Here is a 23,023-nt window from a genome sequence, read left to right as displayed (position 1 = left end):
TTAAATATTATAGTACATGAAAGAAAATAGAAAACTCCAAGCAAGGTTTCCTTTGCTTCACACTCTCTTGGTGATGTTCCTACACCGGATTTTGAGGATCACTATAATGAGAAATTGACTCTGATTCGTAGATCATACATAGATTTAGGTTGGGCTGGGATGTAGCTCAGTGGCAAAGCGTCTGCCTTGCATTCGCAAAGCCCTGGATTCGACCCCCAGTTCCAAAAAAGACAAAAAAACGGAACCCCACCATAGATTTAGGTAGTCAGAACTACAATTCCCAGTAAGCATCGGAGCCACCTGGGCTTGAGCTTGCCTCTGATTGGATAAATAGCCATGATGGCGACCAACCAGCGCTCCGGTTGTTGTTCTGCGGCGCTTTCCGCGGGGGACTGTGTGAAGAGTGGGGGAAACTTTGAAAGTTGTAAGCTGCACACTTGGTACTGGAAAGTTTCTTGTGGGGAACAGTTGTAGGGAAGTGGGTATTCTCATTATTTCCGGTTCCCTTCCTGAGCCCGTGGATATTGCTGTCGGGGTGGCGGAGAGCCTCTCTTGGATGCTGGGTAGGGCTCTTGACGGGAATCCCGCTTCAGGTCGGGTGGCCTTTGCGGGGGTGGGGGGGATGCTTGGAAGGTGCCCTTTGTGGAAGAAAGCTTTTTCCTCCCGTAACGTTTTCATCTCCCCTCTCCCAAGCGCACACATACCATCACCACTTAAGGCAGATCGGGGTCTAGGGAATCCTGTCGTTAGGGGAAGTTCAGGGACGGTCTCACTTCAGGTGGTGTTGAAGAGCTTGGATTCAAAGGCGGGCTCCACCAATGGTTTAGGTGTTTGACTTGCGCGTTTCTCAACTTCGTGACTCAGTAGCCTTATCTGTAAAATGAGGCAAAACATGCAAATTTCAGATAGTATTGTTACTTCACAGTTTTCATTAAAAGTCTAACAGGATTTTTCTTGGTGGCGGAGTGGAAAGAGCTCAATTTTCGGGGTTTAAGTTTCTCTCCTCGCCTCCAAAACACATAGATGGGCACACATGTACGCAGCAGGAAGAAACAAAGATGCCTTAATAAGATTATGAAACAAATATGTACAAAGCGTGATGGAAACGTGGGAGAGGAAGAAACGTGGAGGGAGGTCAGGGAGGCTAGAGGGTGCTTGAGTAACCTACCAAGATACCTTTTGGATGGAGAGCAGGTTAGATGATGTTTGCTGAATGAACCCAGCGCTGTGTGCCAGCCACAACCTAAGTCTTTTAACCCCTCGCTGCTATCCTATGAAATTGATATTAAAGTTACCTCCGTTTTACAGATGAGGTAACCAATATACTGGCAGGTAAGTAACTTTTGCCAGGAAGGACAGGATATGAGCCTTGCAATTTGATGTGTGAATGAACATACAGGACCCACCTTTAAAGTTTTAAAAATATGATCCTAAGAAGTATGGAATTTATTCTGTGGCCTGATGTGCCTGTGGGATGTTTTAATGGATAAAAGTAAGTTTTTAGAAAACTGGCAAGACTGTGACACTGACCTAACTTTTTCAGGCCAGTTGGCGATTTCTTCCTATCAGCTCCCATAGCACTTAAATAGCAACACTTACTGCATGACTGTAGTTATTTGTGTATATGTACATCTCTTTGCATTTCTCCACTGTGTGTACCCAAAGGGGAGGAAATATATCTGAATGATTCTTCTGTCCCAGAGTTCAGCAGAGTTTGTACTTAAGAAGTATCTGTGGAAGGAACAAATTGAATGGAATGTTTTTTATTTCTTTGTTTTTGTTTTTGGTAAAATGGGGAGTGACCAAAAACAGTATGCAGTTAGTCCAGGCCTTGTTAAAACAAAGTTAGCAGTTTGGTTATTGTTAAAAATCTCTGTAGTTTGGGGGTTACTTTTTTAGTTGTTCTATTTTTGACCCACTGAATTTATCAGTCTAAATGGTATTATTGCCTGGAACTACCTGATCTGAAAAGATACTAAACAATAATCTAGCAGGTAGATGTCACTTTGTAAACTTTCTATTGGGGAAAACAAATCAATACTAAGAAATTCCCATTAGAAAATGAGGGTCATATAATTTATGTTTGTGGAATGTGTTCCAAAATATTACTGATAATTATATTGCTTTTTTCCCTGGAGCAATGATGAGTTCCTATTTCTACTCTTTTCAGAGAATGCTTTGCCACCTCAGGTGAGGTACACAGCCTTTCCTTTGTATGCATTATTATTGTTAGGGAAGTCGTAATGATTCTGTTCTAGCTCTCCAAAAACAAACATTTCATGAGCCTCATTTGCTCTCAGCAAGATACAACAAGAATGAAATTTAATTGCATTGATATTATAAGCAGCTATTATAATAAAGAACAATTTTGATTCATAGATAATAACCATAATAAATCTCATTTGATTCTGGTTTGTTCTGGCTCCTAGAAAAAAGGAAGGTTTAATATGATTCTGGACTTGCAGTAGGGTGTAATGGTTAAGAAGATAGGTCTCAGTCCGGTACAGTGGCGCATGCCTGTAATCCCAGTGGCTCAGAAGGTTGAGGCAGGAGGATCACAAGTTCAAAGCCAGCCTCAGCAAAAGTGAGGCACTTAGCAATTCAGTGAGACCCTGTCTCTAAATAAAATACAAAATAGGCCTGGGGATGTGGCTCAGTGGTTGAGTGCCCCTGAGTTCAGTCCCCACCCCCCCCCCAAAAAAAAAGAAGATAGGCCTCAGAGTCAGATTGCTGGGTTCTGAATCCACCATTTACTTATTTAAAAAATATTTTTATTACTTATTGATGGACCTTTATTTATTTATTTGCTTATATGTGGTGCTGAGAATCAAATCTAGTGCATCACACATGCTAGGCAAGCGCTCTACCACTGAGCCACAACTCCAGTCCTATCATTTACTTTTTCTGTTAGCAGACATTTCCAGTTTAGTTTTCTCATATATAAAAGAGGGTCCAATAATCTACTTTCCTTTTAGGCCTTGTGAAAATATTATATGTGATAATTAAGGTAAAGCTTTTGGAACAGTGCCTGGCATAAAGGAGGTACTCAATAAATTTAGCTGTTATTGTTATAGTGCAATAAAAATAAAGACTTCTAGGGGTGCTGTTTGGATATATGCCTTGAATTAATTACATATCCAAATAAACTATAAATATCCTGACAATCTTAAGATGCTATATAATTATGAAATATATAACAATTTATGGAATAAATATATAACAATTTATGGAATAAATATCAAAGAATTGTGTGAAATGCACATTCTGAGGTTGTCTTGTTTTGTGTGTTGAATAAATAGGTGTTTCCTCCTCTTTAAAGCCATCATTTTTTCTTTCTTAATCATTTACATATCACATTTCTTTTTGCACATGGAGAAACTTGAAAAATTTTTTATTTTATAAAGTGTTTTGGAAAGCCCATCCACTATCATGTATATTATTTTCTGATGTTCTTTTCAAGGTTCTTCTTTTCTTTGCTGGATCTGGAAGCATGGGTAGCAAGAAACTAAGACGAGTGGGTTTAACTCAAGAGCTGTGTGACCGTCTGAGCAGACATCAGATTGTCACCTGTCAGGTAAAACTTAATAGTTAATGTTTTTTGTTAGGAGATTTTTATGCCCAATTAACTTTAAATATACTTTAATAATTCTTTTTTCTTTAATGGCTAATCACCTTAGCCACGTTCCTTTGTTTTATTTTTAATTTTTTTAAGTTGTAGATGGACACAATACCTCTATTTAATTAATTTATTTTTATGTGGTGCTGAGGATTGAACCCAGTGCCTCACTTGTGCTAGGCAAGCACTCCACCTCTGAGTCAAAACCCCAGTTCACTTTGATAATTCTTAAACCTGGAACATAAAAACTTAGGTTTGCCCCGCATCTTCTCCCCCCCAACCCCCCCCAAAAAAAGTTGAATGATGGTGCTTTTCCATAAGCCACTTAGTTTGCATTTCCAAATGTAATTTCATTTACTGAAATTTAATATTTTTGCATTTTAGGAGATGTAAGGTGAAATATACTCATACCATTTATTTGGGACTGTACAGAAATTTTTATCTACTTTTTGTAGTTACATATTTTTACTGAAATTAGGAGATGGTATTCAACATGGGAAATTTCTCTTGGAAGAGAAATTAATAGTTACAACTAATTTTTAGTACTATTTTCTCATTAATGAAGGCTGAGAAATACATAGAGCAAATATTGCATTTTTAATAAGCACTGTAATGAAATAATTTCCTTTCAGGAGGGGGGAAAAAGTTTAAGGATTTATTTTAGGATTTTATCCTTAACAAGATAGATTTCAGAGCATACTTGATTCTTTTTGAATCAGTTGGTATGTTAAGTGCATCTGTGGTTCCCCCATTATACATTTAATAATCCTCTTGTTCATATTTCAGAATGCTCTAAAAAGTATGAAATTTAACATTTTATTCCACATTCAGCCCTATTTTCTCTCAATTATCAAATACTTTATCTGAGTAAACTTTAAATTAGAAATAAACACCTTTTATTTTTTCAGTGCTCAGGATCAAATTCGGGGCCACATGCATGCTAGGCAAGTGCTCTGCCACTGAAGTGTACCCCAAGAAATACATTGCAACCTGACACTTTCTGGGTGCATACAAATATGCACCACATTCTTTCTTAGGCCAGATTCTTTCTGGTACAAGTGCAGTGTTCATATAAACCTGAATTGGATGCTACTGCTATGTAATGTTGCCTGGTATGTCTTCTGATATATGCTGATTGAACTAATAATTAGAATATAAGATTATGTCATCATATTTTTAGTTAAGGCATGTTTAGGGGAAAAATACAATAAAAAAATGCATAGGGCTGGGGTGTGGTTCAGTGGTAGAGCATTTGCCTAGCATGTGTGAGGCCCTAGGTTCAATCCCTAGCACAGCAAAGAAGAAAGAATGCATAAATCTTTGATCTGCAAATAATTACATTTATATCTACATAAGGGCAATGTCAATTGAAAATTTCCTTTTATTCCAATATCCTTGTTTCACATTTGTGTTTAAAATATTCTCTTTGTCTCTTTAGGACTTTTTATGTCTTTCCCCACTGGAACTTATGAAGGTAACTGGCCTGAGTTACCGAGGTGTCCATGAACTTCTGCGTATGGTCAGCAGGGCCTGTGCCCCACAAATGCAAACGGTATCATCTATTTTTTGATTTGATTATGCAATGATTCTTTGTCTCATTTAAAATTTTTTTTTGGATGAAGCAAAAGTAGAGATGAGTACTTCAGAAGTATCAAGTATCTTACCATAATGTTAGTCCTCTAATGAGAATACATGTGAAAAATTTATGAGGTTTATAAAATCATACGAGACAATTCCTAAATGTAGGAATTAGGGAGCAACAGGAAGTTTTCTTTTTTCTGCAGCTAATAGTGGTATTTCAAAAGGTCATCTTTATTTGTCATTTATTTGGGTAAGATTTGAGGACTTTGTGGTTAAATTATAACATACTTAATTTTTGAATGTCCTTTTTTCTCTGTCATACTTAACTTTTACCATCATTACTTACTCCATATTATAAAATACATATACTTGCTTATTAACTGAACAAATAATGTCCAAAATGTTATCCTTACTCTTGGGAAAAGCTGAAGTTCTTTATAATAAGCCCTCATCAAAATGTACTTTTTTTTTTTTTAATGCTTTTTGTTTCGTAACTGTAGCTTTTCAGAATGTAGATTTTGAGCACAGTGGAAAGATCTTGTTTTCTCAGAACAAGAGTTGCCTAAAAGTCGGCTCTGTTTGCAGATGTATTTATTTGTATGGATTGCAATTTATTTACCTTATCTATTATCTTATTTTGAAATTTGTTAACCATTCAATAAAGTAGGGTACAATTTCCTAAAAAAGGAAAGAAAGCAGGAATGTTAGTTTCATTTGAAACTTCTAAAAACAATGAGTTATCTGAACTACAGATATTTTCCTTAGTTCACATTTAGTCTGTGACCTAAGGACCTTACAGATGGGATAGTCAGAAGGAGAATTAGAATCAGAATTAGAAATCAGAATTAGGTACTAGTCTTGGTTTATTATTGATTTCATTGCTTTGAACAGCTCTGTTAGCTTTCTATGGCTGTGACAAAGTACCTGACATAAACATATAAGGAGGAAAGTTTCATTTAGGCTCATGGTTTCAGGGGTTTCAGTCCAAGATTAGTTGGTTCTTTTGTTTTTAGGCCTTTTTCCAGGCAGAACATTATGGTGGGGAGTGTGTGATAGAGCAAAGCTGCTCATCTCATGGTGGCTGGAAAGCAAAGAGACAAAATGTCCTAACATCCCCTTCAGTGAATGGCAAGCCTACAGTGACCCAGCTTCCTTTTAGTAGTGCTTACCTCCCAGAGGTTCCACTACTTCTGAATAGCTCCACAGTCTGGTGACCCAGCCTTTAGCAGATGGGCCTTTAGGGAACATTTATGTTCCATACCACAAGCTGTCTTTGTTTTATATGAGAAGGTAGAAAGTTTTAAAAAGTACATGTTGATTTTGTGACTAAATTCAAATTAAGTTGTTACTATATTCAAGGTTATAAAGAACCAGGGAAACCTTTTAATTTGACTTCTGTCATTTTAAATGGTAAATATCTAAGGCTTTGCACACTGTAATCCCAGTGGCTTGGAAGGCTGAGGCAGAAGGATCTCAAGTTCAAGCCCAGCCTCAGTAACTTAGTGAGGCCTTATCTCAAAATAAAAAATAAAAAGGACTGGGGATGTGGCTCAGTGGTCAAGCACCCCTGTGTACCCACAAAAAAAAAAAAAAAAAAAAAAAAAAGTACACACACACACATGTGTATGCACCCATGGCTAATTTCTAACTAGGGAGTTAAATAAACATGGGGAGGAAATTCAACTTTGGTTTCAATTTGCATCAACACTTGCAGGTGCAATCTCTCACCAAATACAATGCTAGAAGTAGTATTTTTCCTTTGGTTTGTACCTACTCTTGTAGTATTCTTTATGTTTGAGTATTGCCTTACGTATTAACTTAGCTTTAGTTCATTCATTCAAGAAAGTTTTTTTTTTGTTGTTGTTGTTCATTTGTTTGTTCATTTATTTTTAAAACAACTATTTACTGAGTGCCAACCATGTGCCAGGTACTTTGCTAGGTACTGGCAATGTCCTAGTTAACAAGATTGATAAAGTTCCTACTCTCATATAGCTTACAGTCTGGATGGGGAAGTCAGACCTTAAACAATTATGGAAATAATTATAGTAGTGCAAGGAAAAGTATGAAGAGCTTTGAAAATAACAAGGGACATTACTTAGTTTGAAGTCAGGAGGTGTTTTTAGTTAGCTTTTCATTATTGCTGTGGTCAAAAGACCTGACAAGAACAGTATAGAGGAGGAAAAGTTTATTTTGGCTCATGATTTCAGAGCTTCAGCCCATGTTTGGCTGACTCCATAGCTCTGGGCCTAAGATTAGGCAGAACATCGTGGCAAAAGGGTGTGGTAGAGGGAAGCAGCTCAGGATATGATGGCCATGAAACAGAGAGAAACCTCTGCTCACCAAGGACAAAATATAAACCTCCAATGCATACCCCCAGTTACCTACTTTCTTCAGCCATACCCTGCCTGCCTGCTTTTACCACTCAGATAATCCATATCAGTGGATTAATCAGTGATCAGGTTTTAGCTCTCATAATCTAATTGTTTTACATCTAAAACTTTTGTACTGTCTCACATATGAGTTTTTTGGGGACACATATTCAAACCATAACAGGAAGACTTACTAAGGAAGCAACACTTAAGCTAAAAGCAAGTAAGCAGGAATCAGATTGTTAGTGCCTTGAAGACCATGTTAAAGATTTTGGACATTATTTCAAGAGTAATGGGAAGTCATAAAAGGCTATAATCTAAAGTGTGTTTTTAAATAATCAGTTTTTAATTCAGATAAGTGATTAAAAAGGAGCAAGAAAATATTCAGGAAGACTAGCTAGGTATTTGTTATTATATTCTAGACAGAAAGTGATTGTGACTAGGATTGTTAGTGTGGTATTAAAGTAGAGGGTATAAGGTTGATTAATATGAGAGAGAGATATTTAGGACATGGAATTTATAAGATTTGGCAATTGTGGGCGGTGGGAAATTATGGGAAAATGTCAGAGATGATTCCCTGATTTTTACTTTAAGGAACTGGGTAGTACCATTTCCTGAAATATGAAATACTGGAACAGGAGCAGATTTGAGGGACAGAGATCATGAATTCAGTTTAGTTCTTATCTAATTTAAGGCAATTGTGAAACATTCAGTGGAGATATGAAGTAGGCAGAAAAGTATATGGATTTGGACTTTGAAGAGAGATGAGCATTAGAACTGTGCATTTGGGAATCATAGGTATAAACATCACAGTTAAAGCCCTGAATGTGGGTGAATATTGCCTGAAAAGTACATATAATAAGAAGATAAGTGTACCTAAGACTGATTCCTGAGTGATGCCAATATTTATAAGTCAGATTAGAGAAGAAGCAGTTACCAAAACAGAAGAAAAAGTAGTGTGTTAAGTGTGGTGAAGTATCCTATAATCCTAGCTACTTGGGAGGCTGAGGCAGGAGGATCTTGAGTTCCAGTCTCAGCCAGCAACTTAGTGAGATCATGTCTCAAAATAAAAAATGAAAGGGGCTAAAGGTGTAGCTCAGTGGTAGAGCACCCCTGAGTTCAATCCCTGGTATGGCAAAACCCAAAAACCAAACAGAAAAAAAAAAAATAGCAAAACAAATCCAAAAAGAAAAAGTAGTGTAATTTCATGTCACAAAATTATTTTTTGTATCATTTGTTTACATACTATTTATGAAGCCTTGTTCTATTAGTTCAGCTTGTTTTTGTTTTTCGATAATCACAAACTTTATTCTAGAACTTACACTTATGATTATAAGTGAAGTACTTTAATGTTGACAGATTGGACTGCCTACTCATGTTGATGAAGTGTCCCCATGTGCACCTATGTTGCCAGATTATATAGATTATAGACAAAAAGTCTATGGAAGCACGCGCCCACTGAAATGTTTCTTACATCAAAAAATGGAAACCTTGAGGTTGCCCCCTATGCTGTTCTAACTGAATGTATGTCTACTTTCCTAAGTAAACCTCTGTCTATGCCTTTGGGAAACAAATCATCAGTAAAAAGGAAGAAGATAAATTTTCCTATATTTATGTGATGAGATAATATGTAAGAATTAAAATTTTTGAAGAATTTTTAATAATAGGAGAAATACTTAGGATATAAATGCTTTGTGAAAAAGGAGGCTCTGAAATTGTTTATAGTGTACATACCAGTTTTGTAAAAATGAAAGTTTAAAAGCATATATGCATAGTTATATATATATATATATATATATATATATATATATATATATATATATACACACACACACACACACACATACATACTATAATGTTAATAGTAGTTATTTCAGAATTTTGTTATTGGCTCTTTAACTTTTTTTTTTTTTAATTCTAAATTGCTAAGATATGTTATGGTCTCTAATTAGGAAAAGGAAAAAAAAAAAAAAAAAAAGACCAGAAACAATTCTTGTGTGCACAGTAATAGTTTGGATATAAGGTGTTCTCCAAAAGCTTCTGTGCTGATACAGGAATATTCAGAGGTGAAATTATTGGATTGTGAGAACTATAACCTAATTGGTCTATCCTAGGCAGATTGAATGGACTAACTTGGTAATTGTAGGCAGATAAGGTATGGCTGGAGGAGGTGGGTCACTGTGGTGTGCCCCAGAAGGATCCCTTTTCTCTGGGACCCCTCCCCTTGCTCTCTCTGCTTCTCAGCCACCATGAGGTAAGTAGCTTTCCCCCCCATGCCCTTCTGGACTGAATCTCTGAAACTGGGAGTCAAAATAAACTTTCCTTCATTAAGTTGTTCTTATCAGGTATTTTGGTTACAAAGATGAAAAGCTGATTATCACACCCTCTTAAAGTAATTGTTGGCAAACCTCTCAGTTTCCATTTTTTTAAAAAATTTTTTTCTTTTAGTTGTTAATGGACCTTTATTTATTTATATGTGGTGCTGAGAATCAAACCCAGTGCCTCACATGTGCCAGGCAAGCGCTGTACCACTGAGCCACAACCCAACCCCTCCGTTTCTTATTCTGGAGATAATTATATTTATGTGTAGTGTATATATAGGGTACCTACGTGTAGGGTTGTGAGGATTAAATGAAATAATATATGTAAAGTACTTAATACAGCAATGCTAGATGTTCAATAAATGTTTATTACCTTGTTCCATCCTCATTTTTTTCCTTTCTTTTCTTTAATTCCTGAATCAGCATTATCTGAGAGGGTCAGACATCATTTGCTCCATATTCTAGGGTAGTGACTATTTGTATAACTTTGCCCAGGAGAAGGCAAAACTAAACTGAAATATAAAAAATACTGTTACAGGGACTGGGGTTGTGGCTTAGAGGTAGAGTGCTTGCCTAGCACGTGTGAGACGCTAGGTTCGATCTTCAGCACCACATAAAAATAAATAAAATAAAGGTATTGTGTCCAACTACAACTAAAAATAAATTTTAAAAAAGAGACTGTTATAAAAAAAGATTTTCTCAGAATCTCTTTTTTAATTTTTTTTAGTTGTAGATGGATACAATATCTTTATTTGTTTATTTATTTTTATGAGGTGCTGATGATTGAATCCAGGGCCTCACACCTGCAAGGCAAGAGGTCTACCACTAAGCTTCAGCCCCAGCCCCATCAAAAGTTCTTTTTGATGAAATGTTAGAAAAATAAACATCCTTTAAAGTCAGGTAAAATTTTAATGCCCCAGAAAATTAATAGAAGTTATTTAAAGCTGGGCATGATAGTGTGTGCCTATAATCTCAGCTAGGAGGCTGAGGCAGAAGGATCATGAGTTTGAGGCTAGGTCTGGGCAACAAAGCAAGACCCTGAATCAAAAAAAATAATTTAAAAAACAATTGTCCTTGCGGAGTGTTAAAATTTATTATTCTGAGTACATCCAAATTATCCAAACCAACAAATGAAATCACCAAAATTCTTTGTATAGTTTCTTGTGGATGTATTCCTGAGATAAGAAAGGATCTCAGAGGAAACAGTGTGCAGTGTGGATATGGGGATGGAAAAGAAAGCAAGGAACTTTGCTGAATGTGAATGTTTAGTCTCAGATGAGAGTCTTAGAGAAAAGGAGAGATTAAAACCTAAAAAGAAAGAAAAGAAAGATTCTAGTGAACTGAAGGAAAGAGCATATTCTTCCAATAAAACACATAACAGGGCCCACCATACCATATCCAGGTTGATACGGGGTTTATCACCTTTTCCGTTACAGCCAGACTGGACTTACTGCAGTCAGTGGTGGACTGTCTGTATGTCAGGTGGATCCTATGTACAACCAATTGTGTAATGATTGAAATTGAGAAATGGGGGCAGAAGCATTAAATGGCTTTAAAGCTCACCAATGATCCATAATTTGAACCATTGCCATGCACATACAAAGAAGACTATGCAGATGACTGCTTATTACAGAGAACAACTCAGCACAAGTATTACATTGTGGCCACAGTTGACCATGACCTTAAAGGATGAATCTGAATCACTAGAGTTTCTATCATGTACATTTCTAACTATAGATAGAACATTGTGCAGATGCTAGATGATTATGGAGCCTCTGATTGTAATTTTTACAAGATAAAGTTTCTCTGCCTCCCTTTGTCCAAGTTTCTCTGTTGCAGTTCATTAAACATGTCATAACATGAATTATTCTATTCACCCACTTATTCTATTGTGAACTTAGTATGGTTAAATAGACTCACTTTTTAAAATATACTCATTTCTGATGTTTTGAAAATGAAAAAAGAAAAATTTCAGAATTTTATTATATAAAAGGAAAAAACCCTTCAGACATACTGTATAGTTTATTTTAGATAGATTTACTAGTACCCGCAATTTTTTATCCCCATTGCTAATACCCTCCTTGAGCCACCATTATTTTTCTTTCTAATGGTTGCAAACTATCTTTCTGACAGATCTCCCAACTTCCAGTATTAGCCACCTTCAAGCTATTCTTTTAAACCAACCTGTGTATCTTTTCAAAGTGATAATTTGATGTTTTATTTTCTTAGTGGTGGCTTTAACACAAATTACCTCAGGCTGTTGATGTCAAACAAGAGGAAGTTATTCTCTCATAGTTCTGGAGGCCAAAGGTACAGACAGAGCTGCTGTCTCTCCTGATGCTCTAGGGAGATCCATTCCTTGCCTCTTCCAGCCTCCAAGGAGTGTTGGCATTATTGGCTTGTGGCTACTCCTTTTCTGGTCCATCTTTACATTGCTTTTTCCTCTATATATCGAATTTCTCTCTTCCTCTCTCATAAGGATACTTGTGATGGCATTTAGGGTCTACCCAGATAATTCAGTATTATCATGAATCTTTAAGTAAATCACATTTACAGAGGCCTTTTTTCCAATAAAGTAACATTCACAGACCGGTTCCAGGGATTTGATATGGATATTTCTTAGCCTAGGAACCTCCTTTTAGCTGTTCTTCACAAAACAACTTGATTTTGAAATGATAACTTGGTCATATTGTTCCTGGTTGCTCTCAACATGAACTCCAAACTTCTACAGAGCTCTTCGTGGTTAAGCCCAGTTCCTTCTCCAGCCTCATCACTTGCTGCTCTCAGCCTCACTCTTTCAGCTAAATGAACTTTTAAAATTTTTTTTAGTTTTATTTTGTTTCCATTTCCAATCTTTATTGCTTGAATTTTGTACATCCTGTTTGCCAGAAACATTCACATTTCTTTTGCTCATCTAATAGAGAAATAAAACAAGATATATCAGATTTCAGCTCAGTCATACAGCACTTCAGTGAAACCTTTGTAGATTACAGGGTCCAGATTAGTTTTACTGTTTCTATGTCTCCCTTTTCCCTAATACACTGTCTCTTAATAATTGTATTGCAATTGCCCATTTCTAGTTCCAAATTCATAATCCCTCTGTAAAATCGCATCCCCATAATCTAGCACAGTCTCTGGCATGGAGTAATTACTTGTTGAACAAATAAATAATAGAGGGGAAAAAGATAGATTGGATTTTAGCTTCTAAAGAAGTTAGGAGTTGACTTATATTTTTGAGTAGATATGAAGGCTGAAAAGAATTTAATCATTTTTTTGATTGTTGTTCAGGCTTATGGGATAAAGACACAAAGGTCTACTGATCTCTCACCAGCATTCTTATCTACTACCCTTTCTGCTTTGGATGAAGCCCTACATGGTGGTGTGCCTTGTGGATCCCTCACAGAGGTAAAGTAAAAGCTTTATATAACTTCTATTGATTTATAATCTTCAGAACCATGAGGAACAAGTTTAGTTAAAATATATAAATAATTTCAGCTGGGCATAGTTGAATGCCTCCAATCCCCGCTACTTGGGAGGCTAAGGAAAGAGGATCACAAATTCAAGACCAGCCTTCTCAGTTTAGAGAGACCATTTCTCAAAACTAAAAAAAAAAAAAAAAAAAAAAAAAAAAAAAAGGAGGGCTACGGATGTAGCTCAGTAGTAAAGCAGCCCTGTGTTTAACCTCCAGTACGTAAATAAGTAATTTTATGAACATTAATCTGAATTAAGGGTATAGTTCTCCATTTAATACCTGGTATAGTTGCTCAACAAACAAAGGTTTTAAAAAATATCATTGCTGACTAAAATCTGTTTAGGTTTCTGTTTCTGTGAATCAACTTAGAAAGTGAAGAATGCTATGAAATAGTATTATGAAACAATTTGAGGGAATTTAAAAAGAATCACTACTTAGCATATTAGAAAGGAAAACCTGAAATTTTATTAACATTTTAGCAAATAATACTAAGCTCAAATGAGTTATTTTTACTTCCTGTTGCAAATAAAACTTAGTTCTAGGAAGTGATAGGTTATTATATTAATTGATATGCATGACAAATTATCCTAAAACCAAGTAGCTTAAAACAGTAAACACTTATTTACTTTTCACTTTCTTTGGGAATGGCTTAGCTCTTTGGTATCTTGGCAAGGGATGTAGTCATCTGAGGCTTGTTTTGGGCAGAAGGATTTGTTTCTTAGGGGCCTCACTTACATGCTTGGCTGGCTGGTGTTGATTTTTGGTAAAAGACTCTAGTTCTTCCCCTTGCAGCCTCTCCACAGTATCCTTATTACATGATGACTGAATTCCCCCAGGGAGAGTAGTCCAAAGAATGCAAGATATAAGTGTTGGTACCTTTAGTGATATAACTTTGGAAGTTACACACCACTACTTCTGTTTTATTCTTTCATTAGAAGTGAATCTTTAAGTCTAGCCCATATTCAGGGAAAGTAAAATTAGGCCCTACTTCTTTAAGAGAAATGTTATGAAGTTGAGGACGTTTTAATAGCATCAGTTCTTTTCTTTTCTTTCTTTTTTTTTTTTTAAAGAGAGAATTAGAGAGAGAGAGAGAGAGAATTTTTCAATATTTATTTTCTAGTTTTCGGAGGACACAACATCTTCATTTGTATGTGGTGCTGCGGATGGAACCCGGGCTGCACGCGTGCCAGGCAAGCGTGCTACCGCTTGAGCCACATCCCCAGCCCACCAGTTCTTTTTCTTGAAAGTTGCATTGGGGTGTTCATGTATGTGGTGACTTGATAGATCATTTACCAATATACACCTGAGGACTTCTTATTCAAAGGTTCTAGAAGCATAGATAGTTTAAGCAAACTTCAGAATAAGAGCAGACTCTTCTTATATTTTGATAGTCATAATTGAACCGTAGATTTTTTTCCTTGAAGAATTGTTTTAGATAACATACATTATTTTATTTCCTATATTCCAAGAAAGATAGAAGGAGGTATGTGAGCTATGTCTAGAGGATGCTATTAATGGTAGTTGGTAAATGAATTAATAAGTAATTAGTTTTAAAAAACAGCATGCTATTTCATTGCATCACCACCAGATGGTGCCAGAATCATAATATCTTAAATAAACTTTTTGGGATCAGGTCAAACCTGCTCAATTAATGAGTATAACAATAGTTAAAATTTTCAGTACTTTTCCACTTAGCTTTTAGCAATTGTTTTTGAATCCAAGTGGAGTTATACTTTTTTTTTTTTTTTTTTTTTTTGGTGTTTTGTTGTAACTGCTTAACTGGTTTGGAATAATAATAATAAGCTCTGTTTATTGGTGACAAATTCTCTACTTTTTGTTCTTCTCTTCAATCTTTTTGGGGATTTCAGATGAATTTAGGGAATATCTTGGTTTGCTTTCTATTAAGAAATGAAGTTTTTGGCTTCCTTTCTGGTGCTGCCATGTTTGGGAACCATATCTGCTGTTGAAAGAGGCTCAAGGTGGCTCACTCTCAGTGACCCTGTGATCTTCACTGACTGAAGGAGCCATAGGGAGCCTGCCAGGATACACCAGAAACCAGGAAATGGAGTTAATCACCTTTGAGGATGTGGCTGTGAACTTCACCCCGCAAGACAAGGCTTTGCTGGATCCTTTCCCAAAAGAAACTGTACAGAGATGTGATGAGAGAAACATTCAGAAACTTGGCCTCTGTTGGAAAAAAATGGGAAGGCCAACACATTGACAATGAGTACAGAAATCCTAGAGGAAATCTAAGAAGCCAAGTGGTAGACTGTGAAGATAAAGAAGCTAATCATTGTGGAAAAACCTTCAACCAGATTCCACAGCATATTGTGAACAAGAAACATCCTCTAGGAATAAAACCATGTGAAAACAGTGGGGGTGTCAAAGTACTCATTGGCCATTCATTCGTAACTGTGCCCCTCAGAACTCACACTGGTCACAAGCCATATTAGTATCAGGATTATGTATAGAGGCCTTAAAATGTAGCATGTTGTTTGTTTTGGTGTCTTTTGAAGGCTGAAAAGGACACATAGTAGAGAGAAACATTTATTTATAGGGAATGTGAGGTACTTTTCAATTCTTGCAGTGACTTTTAAATACATGAAAGAACTTATATGCAAGCAATGTGGTAAAACCTTTAGTTCTTCCAGTCATATTCAAAGATATGAAATAACTCACTAGAAAGAAATACCACGCATGAAAGAAATGTGGAAGAGCCTTTTGTTCTTACATTGAAATATGTGAAGAGATTCAACAGTGGAGAGAAATCTTGTGCACACTGGAGAGAAATCTATGCAAATAAACAATGTGGGAAGTCTTTCTCTACTTCAAATTACTTTTGAAGTCATGAATGAACTCAGTTAGAGAAGTGCTATGTATTGGCAATGTGAGAAAGCCGTTCTTCCTGTTCGCCTTTAAATATATGAAAAACTGTCACACTAGAGAGAAACCCTATGTATATAAGCAATGTGGGAAAGCCTTCTCTACTTTAAGTCACTTTCAAACACATGAATGAATTCACAATGAAGAGAAACTACTTTAAGTCACTTTCAAACACATGGATGAATTCATAATGGAGAGAAACCCTGTGTATGTAAGCAGTGTGGGAAAGCCTCAGCTTCAAATAATTTTTGAGGGCATGAACATAATTCAAAATGGAGAGAAGCCCTATGAATGTAAGCAATGTGGGAAAATCTTTAGTCCTTTCTGTTCTCATCAAATATATGAAAGAACTCACAGCGGAGAGAAATCCTACATACGTAAGAAATGTGGGAAAGCCTGTTGTTTTTGGAGTCACTTGCAAGCACCTGAGCAGGCTCACAGTGGAGAGAAACTATAGATGTAAACAATGTGGGAAAGCTTTCACTCATTTTTGTTCCTTTCAATGTCATGAAAGGAATCATGGTGTAGGTATCCTGTGTGTATGAACAATATGAAAAAGATGTGTGCTCTTTCAATTCCCTTAAAATACATGAAAGAACTCACATTTAAGAGAAACGTTGTGTATGTACACAATGTGGGAAAGCTTTTAATAGTTCTGGATACAATCAAATTCAAGAAAGAATTCACACTGGGAAGAATCTTTATGTATATAAATAATGTGGGAAAACCTTTTGTGATCTTGGTCCTTGAGAAAGCGTGAAAAAACTCAACACTGGAAAGAAGACCTACACATATAACCATTGTGGCAAAGCCTTTATTTTATTTATTTATTTATTTTTTTAATATTTATTTTTTGGTGTAGATGGACACAACACAATACATTTTATTTTTATGTGGTGCTGAGGATCGAACCTGGGTCCCACCCGTGCTAGAGGAGCGCTCTACCGCTGAGCCACAATCCCAGCCCCTGGCAAAGCCTTTAGGTCATCTAGTTCCCTTTACATACAAGAACTCATTCTGGAGAGAAACCCCATGTTGGTAAGCAATGTGGAGAATGTTTCAATTGACACAGTTTCTATCAGAGACATGAAAGAGTTCACCTGGAAACACTGTTTAAGCAATATGGGAAAGCCTTCAGTCAATTCATTTCCTTTTACCAACATGAAAGTACTTACACTTGGAAATTAATCCAAAAGACAGAATATGGGAAAACTTCATCATCATAAGACCTTTCTATTATTCATGAGATCTACAGTGGAGGTAACTAATATGAGTATAAAGCATGTGGGAACAGCTCTGATGATCTTGGTTCAATTCAGATATGTAAAAGAGCACAGTATGGAGAGAATCTGTGATTTGAAGAAATGTGCAGAAGTCTTCATTTAGCCCAAATGTGTGAATGCACACTGGATCAAAATCCTGTGATTGTGAGACCCATGAAAGGTGTCAGGGTTAATAAATAGTGTCAAAGTTCTGTGGAAAATTCCTCATGGAGTGTAATCCCATAAAAATAGGTAATATGAAAATTGATGCAAAGAAGTTTGCATAGAGTGGTCCAGAAAATATGCAACTTGAAAGAAATGTACTGAAAGTTATAAATACAAGTTATAAATACATAGTTATAAATACATAGTGTTTATCAGTGGCTTATATTAAAAGTAGATCTCTGATTATGTATTTCTAACTTTTATTCTTGGAAAAAAGTTTTAAACTGGACCTGTGTGGCTCGGCAATTTAATGAGACTTCCATCAACTTAACAAGATCTTGTCTCAAAATAAAAATACATAAAAAGTACTGGGGATGTAGCTTGATGGTAAAGCACCAATGAGTTCAATCTCTACTATCAAACCAAACCCAACCAAATGGCAAAAACAAAACGAAACAAAAAAAACCTGAATTATTTAAAATGATGTGGTTTTGTTAATGCAATAATATGTGAGTTTAGTAGGTGTTGTCTTTTGAAATCAAGTCAGGTAATAAATTTTTTCTCTTTTCATCATGAACTGTGTTGGATCTAAGGGTGAACTGAAATGTATTGCCTACATTTCAGTAGGGTTTTTTTTTTTTTAACTGTAGTTTTAAAATAATTGTGGTCAATGTGTCATTGAAAATGAACTTTTGTTAACTTTGTTTTCCTACTGGTTACACGTGGCAGATTCCTAACATTTATATGTGTACCCTTTCTTTCTATTTTTATGGAACAAATAACAATATTTAAAATGGATTTTATACATTTTACTTTTCAGTGCATACTTTCTTCCGATAAAATTTTTGTCCATTTTTTTTAGAGTTTGTTTACTTCTCAAACAACTTTAGATTAACAAATGTTAACTTTTCATTTACTAAGACGGTGTCTGCAAATATCCCATTGTAATCATAGTTCAGCTCAAGTTTATAGGTTTGCCAAGGTTTTCATTTCATGTTGAGTCATTATCATGTGCTTCTAACTTTAGAGTTGTCCTCATGTAAATTTTAACTTTACATTCTTTTATTGTTATAACTTTTATTTTGATCATTGTCCTTTACTCATACCAAAATATACATTATGTTAGAGTGTTTTCTTGCCAAAGACCATCAGGACTGTGCCTGCTGTTATGCAGTATGTAATGTATTGTAGTAATAAATCTGTCCTCACACCAAAGGAAAAGGGGAAAAAGAAATAAAGTTCAGGTGTGTGTGTGTGTGTGTGTGTGTGTGTGTGTGTATTTGTGTATATACAAAATTAAATATGTCTTACATGGATAAATTTTGAACTTTTACTAGGTTAAGTCCCAATATAAAAATCAGAAAAATACCAAAACTATTAAAATGAATCATGGACTCCTTCCTGTTCCTGTCTTTGGCCTTCTTTTGGAGGAAAACTCTATTGTGAATTTTTACCATTCCCTAGAGTTTTCTTTTACCTTCTTATACTTACATAGGAGTCATAACCATTTTTTTTGGTTTATTTTAATTAATTAATTAAATTTTTTTGTAGTTGTTGATGAACCTTTATTTTATTCATTTATTTATATGTGGTGCTGAGAATCGAACCCAGTGTCTTACATATGCTAAGTAAGTGCTCTACTACTGAGCCACAACCCAGCTCCTCTGACTATGTTTTTTTTTGACACAATACCTTTATTTATTTATTTATTTATTCATATGTGGTGCTGAGGATTGAACCCAGTGCCTCACATGTGCTAGGCGAGTGCTCTGCTGCTGAGCCACAATCCTGGCCCCTTCTGATTATGTTTTAAGTAGATAGATATTATTAATGTAGTTGAATAAATCAATCTTCTCTTCGTGATTAATTTTTTCAGTGTCCTATTTAAGGGGTTTTATCCTTCCTGGTAGATCATAAAGATATTTATCTGTTTTTTTTCCCTAAAATTTTTGATGTTTTAGCACCCCATTTTGAATAATCTTCATTCTCCAGTGATTCATAATGGAATCCCTTTTATACATCAAGTTTCAACCTAAGTGTGGGTGTACGTATGGTTTTCTTGGTGCATTTGTCATGGAGATAGATAGATATACACACACACACACACACACACACACACTAATCCTATACCCCCCCACACCCACACCCACACACACACACACACACACACACACTAATCCTATACCCCCCCACACCCACACTAATCCTACACACACACACACACACACATACACACACACCCACACATATCCTAATAAGAATATCTTTATTAGGATATGTACTGAAGTGTTTAGTAAATTACTTTGATGTATGCAACTAATTCAAATGAGTTCAGAAAAATATATATTTAATGATAGTAGGGATTGAGCCTAGGGGTGCACTACCATTGAACTATATCCAATCCCTTTTCTATTTTTTATTTTGAGGCAGGGTCTCACTAAATTGTTGAGGCTCGCCTTAAACTGGTCTACCTCAGTTTCCTGAATCACTGGGATTACAGGTGGTGCTACCATACCTGGTCCTGAATCTTTATTTTTTAAGAAATCCCCTTTTAATTTTAACTGGATTGTTCATATAATAGGTTAGCAAATATAACTTAAAATATGGGCAACCTTGTTCCTGATTTAAAAGAAATGCTCATGTCATATTTTATCATAAGAATGAAAGCGGGGGGTGGGGGCTGGGGTTGTGGCTCACCTGTAAAGTGCTCACCTAGCACGTGTGAGGCCCTGGGTTCGATCCTCAGTACCACATATAAATAAGTAAAATGTATCGTGTCCAACTACAACTAAAAAAATAAATATTTTAAAAAAAGAATGAAAGGGGACTCAATAAGTGTCAACTGATAAAAATCAGCAGATTAAAGTTTTATAAATATTAAATTTATTAAAATTGTTAACTGTATTATGGTTATACAAGAGAATATCCTTATTAGGATATATACTAAAGTGTTTAGTAAATTACTTTGATGTGTGCAACTAATTCAAATGGTTCAGAAAAATATTCATGTGTTACACGCACACACACACACTCTCACATATACATACACATGTACACATGGAGGTGGGCAGAATCTTAACAATAAATGGATGTGAGAAATGAATTGATATGGGTACCCTGTCTTATTCTTACTACAGTTTTCCTGAAAGTTTAAGATTAGTTCCAAGTAAAAAGTTTTAAAAAATCAAACCATGATGTTTACTGCAGAGATTTTTATAGGTAGATATCCTTAATCAGAAACAAGGAAGTTTTCTTCTTTTCCTAGTTAAAATGCTAATTTAGTTTCATATAACAAATGTTTTTTTCTGTATTAATTGAAATTACTATTTTTCTATTTTGACCTAACAATGAAGCAAGTAACGTTTGCAGATTTTCTAATATTAAATCACTTATGCATTTAGGAATAGATCATTTGGGAATCAATCATCTTTTTAAAAATATTTATTTGTAGATGAACACACAGTATCTTTATTTTTATGTGGTACTTAGGATCCAACCCAGTGCCTCACTCATGCAAGGCAAGCATTTTACCACTGAACTAGAGCCCCAGCCCCTAAATCATCTTTTCTTATGAACTACCGGGTTCAGTTTGCTAATATTTAAGATTTTTCATATCAGTATTTATAACAGATTTTGAGCTATAATTTTCCTTTCTAGTGCTGTCTTTCTATGAATTAAAATCTAGGATATATTAGTTTGGCAGAATGAATTGTAGAGAAGCTTCTCTTTTTTATATTGTGTAGTAGTTTTCCCATGATTAAAATTATATGTTTCCTGAAATTTGGTAGAACTTGCCTGAAATTTGTCTGGTCTTATTATTTTCTTTGTGGGAAAATTGGGGGGGGCAGGGAAAGAAAAGAAAGAAGATGAATTCAATTCCTCTAATGATCATAGAACTGTATATGTTTTCTGTTTTTTCTTTCTTCTTGAGTGTTTTTTCTGAGTGATATATTTAGCATCCCCCCCATATTTTTTAAATGTTTTCAAATTTACTATTATAAAGTTATTTGTTATATGCTCCTAGCTTTTAAGTCTGGTTTTATCCTATTTTTTCCCCTTTCTATTTATATCATTACTTACTTTGTCTTATTTCTCCCTTTCTTTAAAAAACAATCTTGTTAGAGGTATGTTGGCTCTCTAATTCCTTTGCCTTTTACTTCATTTATTGTGGTTATTTGCTTATTATTTTCTTCCATCTATTTTTTTCCTCAGGTTATTCTTATTTTTGCCTATAACTTCTTAAATTAGACATTTAATCCACTAATTTTCTTCTTTGAGTTTCCATATATATTGTTTATTTTTTTGGTGCTGGGTATTAAACCCAGGGCTTCTTGGTGCTGGGGATTAAACCTAGGGCTTCAGGCATTATGGGTATGCATTGTACTACTGAACTTTCCACCCAGTATGAGCATTCTTTTGATATGTAGTATTTTAATTTCCCTTCAGCTCTAAGGATATTTAAAATTTCTATTATGACTGCTTATTTGACTTATTTGGAATTTTAAAATCTCTAAATTATTTAATTAAATTTATCTCTTAATTTTAGTTAGATTATTAACCTAGTTGAAGCTTGGTCAGAGAACTTGGTATGATATTGATTCACCAGAGTTCCCTGAGACTCTTTTAAAAGGTTAAATATGTTATCAACTTTTGTAAATGTTCCACGTGTGCTTGAAAAAGATGGTTATTCTCTGATAATTGGTAGTCTTTATATGACCATTAAATTAACCTTTTTATTTGGACTGTTTAAGTTTGTTTTATCTTTATTTATTTTTTTTTCAACCTGACCTAATACGGTTGTTAAAATAGCCTATTCTATTTTGGAACTGATGAATTTTATCATAGTTGTATTACTTTTTGTTTTACATGTTTTTAGATATTTTAGTATGTCAAAATAAAGACATTTAGAATTGTCATGCACTCCCAGAGAGCTTAATCCTGTCCCTCTTCTGTGTAGCACTGATCACTATTACAATTTTACTGTTGTTTGATTATTTAACGTGCATCTTCTTCATTAGAGAATAAATTCTAAATGCGCAGAGAGCATGTTCTTTTTTCCTTCTTATTACATCCATAGTATTAGCACATGTGGAAGGTACTTAATAAATGTTAGTTGAATGAATGCATTTGCTTTTCTTTATTTATTTTTAGCACTTACACAGTGCTTGTGAAAAATAGTGTTTGGTTCCTGTTGCCTCTTCTACATTTACCCACATGACCCTGGAGTAGCCTAGCTTTATAAGGAAATTTTTTAAAAAAAAATATTTATTTATTTATTTATTTTAGTTTTCGGTGGACACAACATCTTTATTTTATTTTTATGTAGTGCTGAGGATTGAACCCAGCACCCCGCG

The 23,023-nt window shown here is 35.2% G+C and overlaps 1 protein-coding gene and 1 pseudogene across 1 annotated transcript in view; both read left to right on the top strand.

The window, feature by feature from the left end:
- Positions 1-394: 394 nt before the first annotated feature.
- Rad51b (RAD51 paralog B) overlaps positions 395-23,023 on the top strand; it is a 574,557-nt gene continuing 551,928 nt past the window's right edge. The window contains exons 1-4 of the mRNA XM_076848311.1: positions 395-563; positions 3,461-3,574; positions 5,055-5,168; positions 13,176-13,292. Coding sequence (XP_076704426.1) covers positions 3,491-3,574; positions 5,055-5,168; positions 13,176-13,292 — 315 coding nt within the window. The 5' untranslated portion in view covers positions 395-563; positions 3,461-3,490. The remainder of the gene's footprint in view (positions 564-3,460; positions 3,575-5,054; positions 5,169-13,175; positions 13,293-23,023) is intronic.
- On the top strand, positions 11,108-11,745 carry LOC143393467 (rRNA-processing protein FCF1 homolog pseudogene; annotated as a pseudogene).

The sequence above is a fragment of the Callospermophilus lateralis genome, chromosome 3 (assembly GCF_048772815.1).
Source record: "Callospermophilus lateralis isolate mCalLat2 chromosome 3, mCalLat2.hap1, whole genome shotgun sequence".
Taxonomy (NCBI): Eukaryota; Metazoa; Chordata; class Mammalia; order Rodentia; family Sciuridae; genus Callospermophilus; species Callospermophilus lateralis.
Note: the sequence above shows the minus strand (reverse complement) of the source record. Positions and strands in the feature narration are given on the sequence as shown.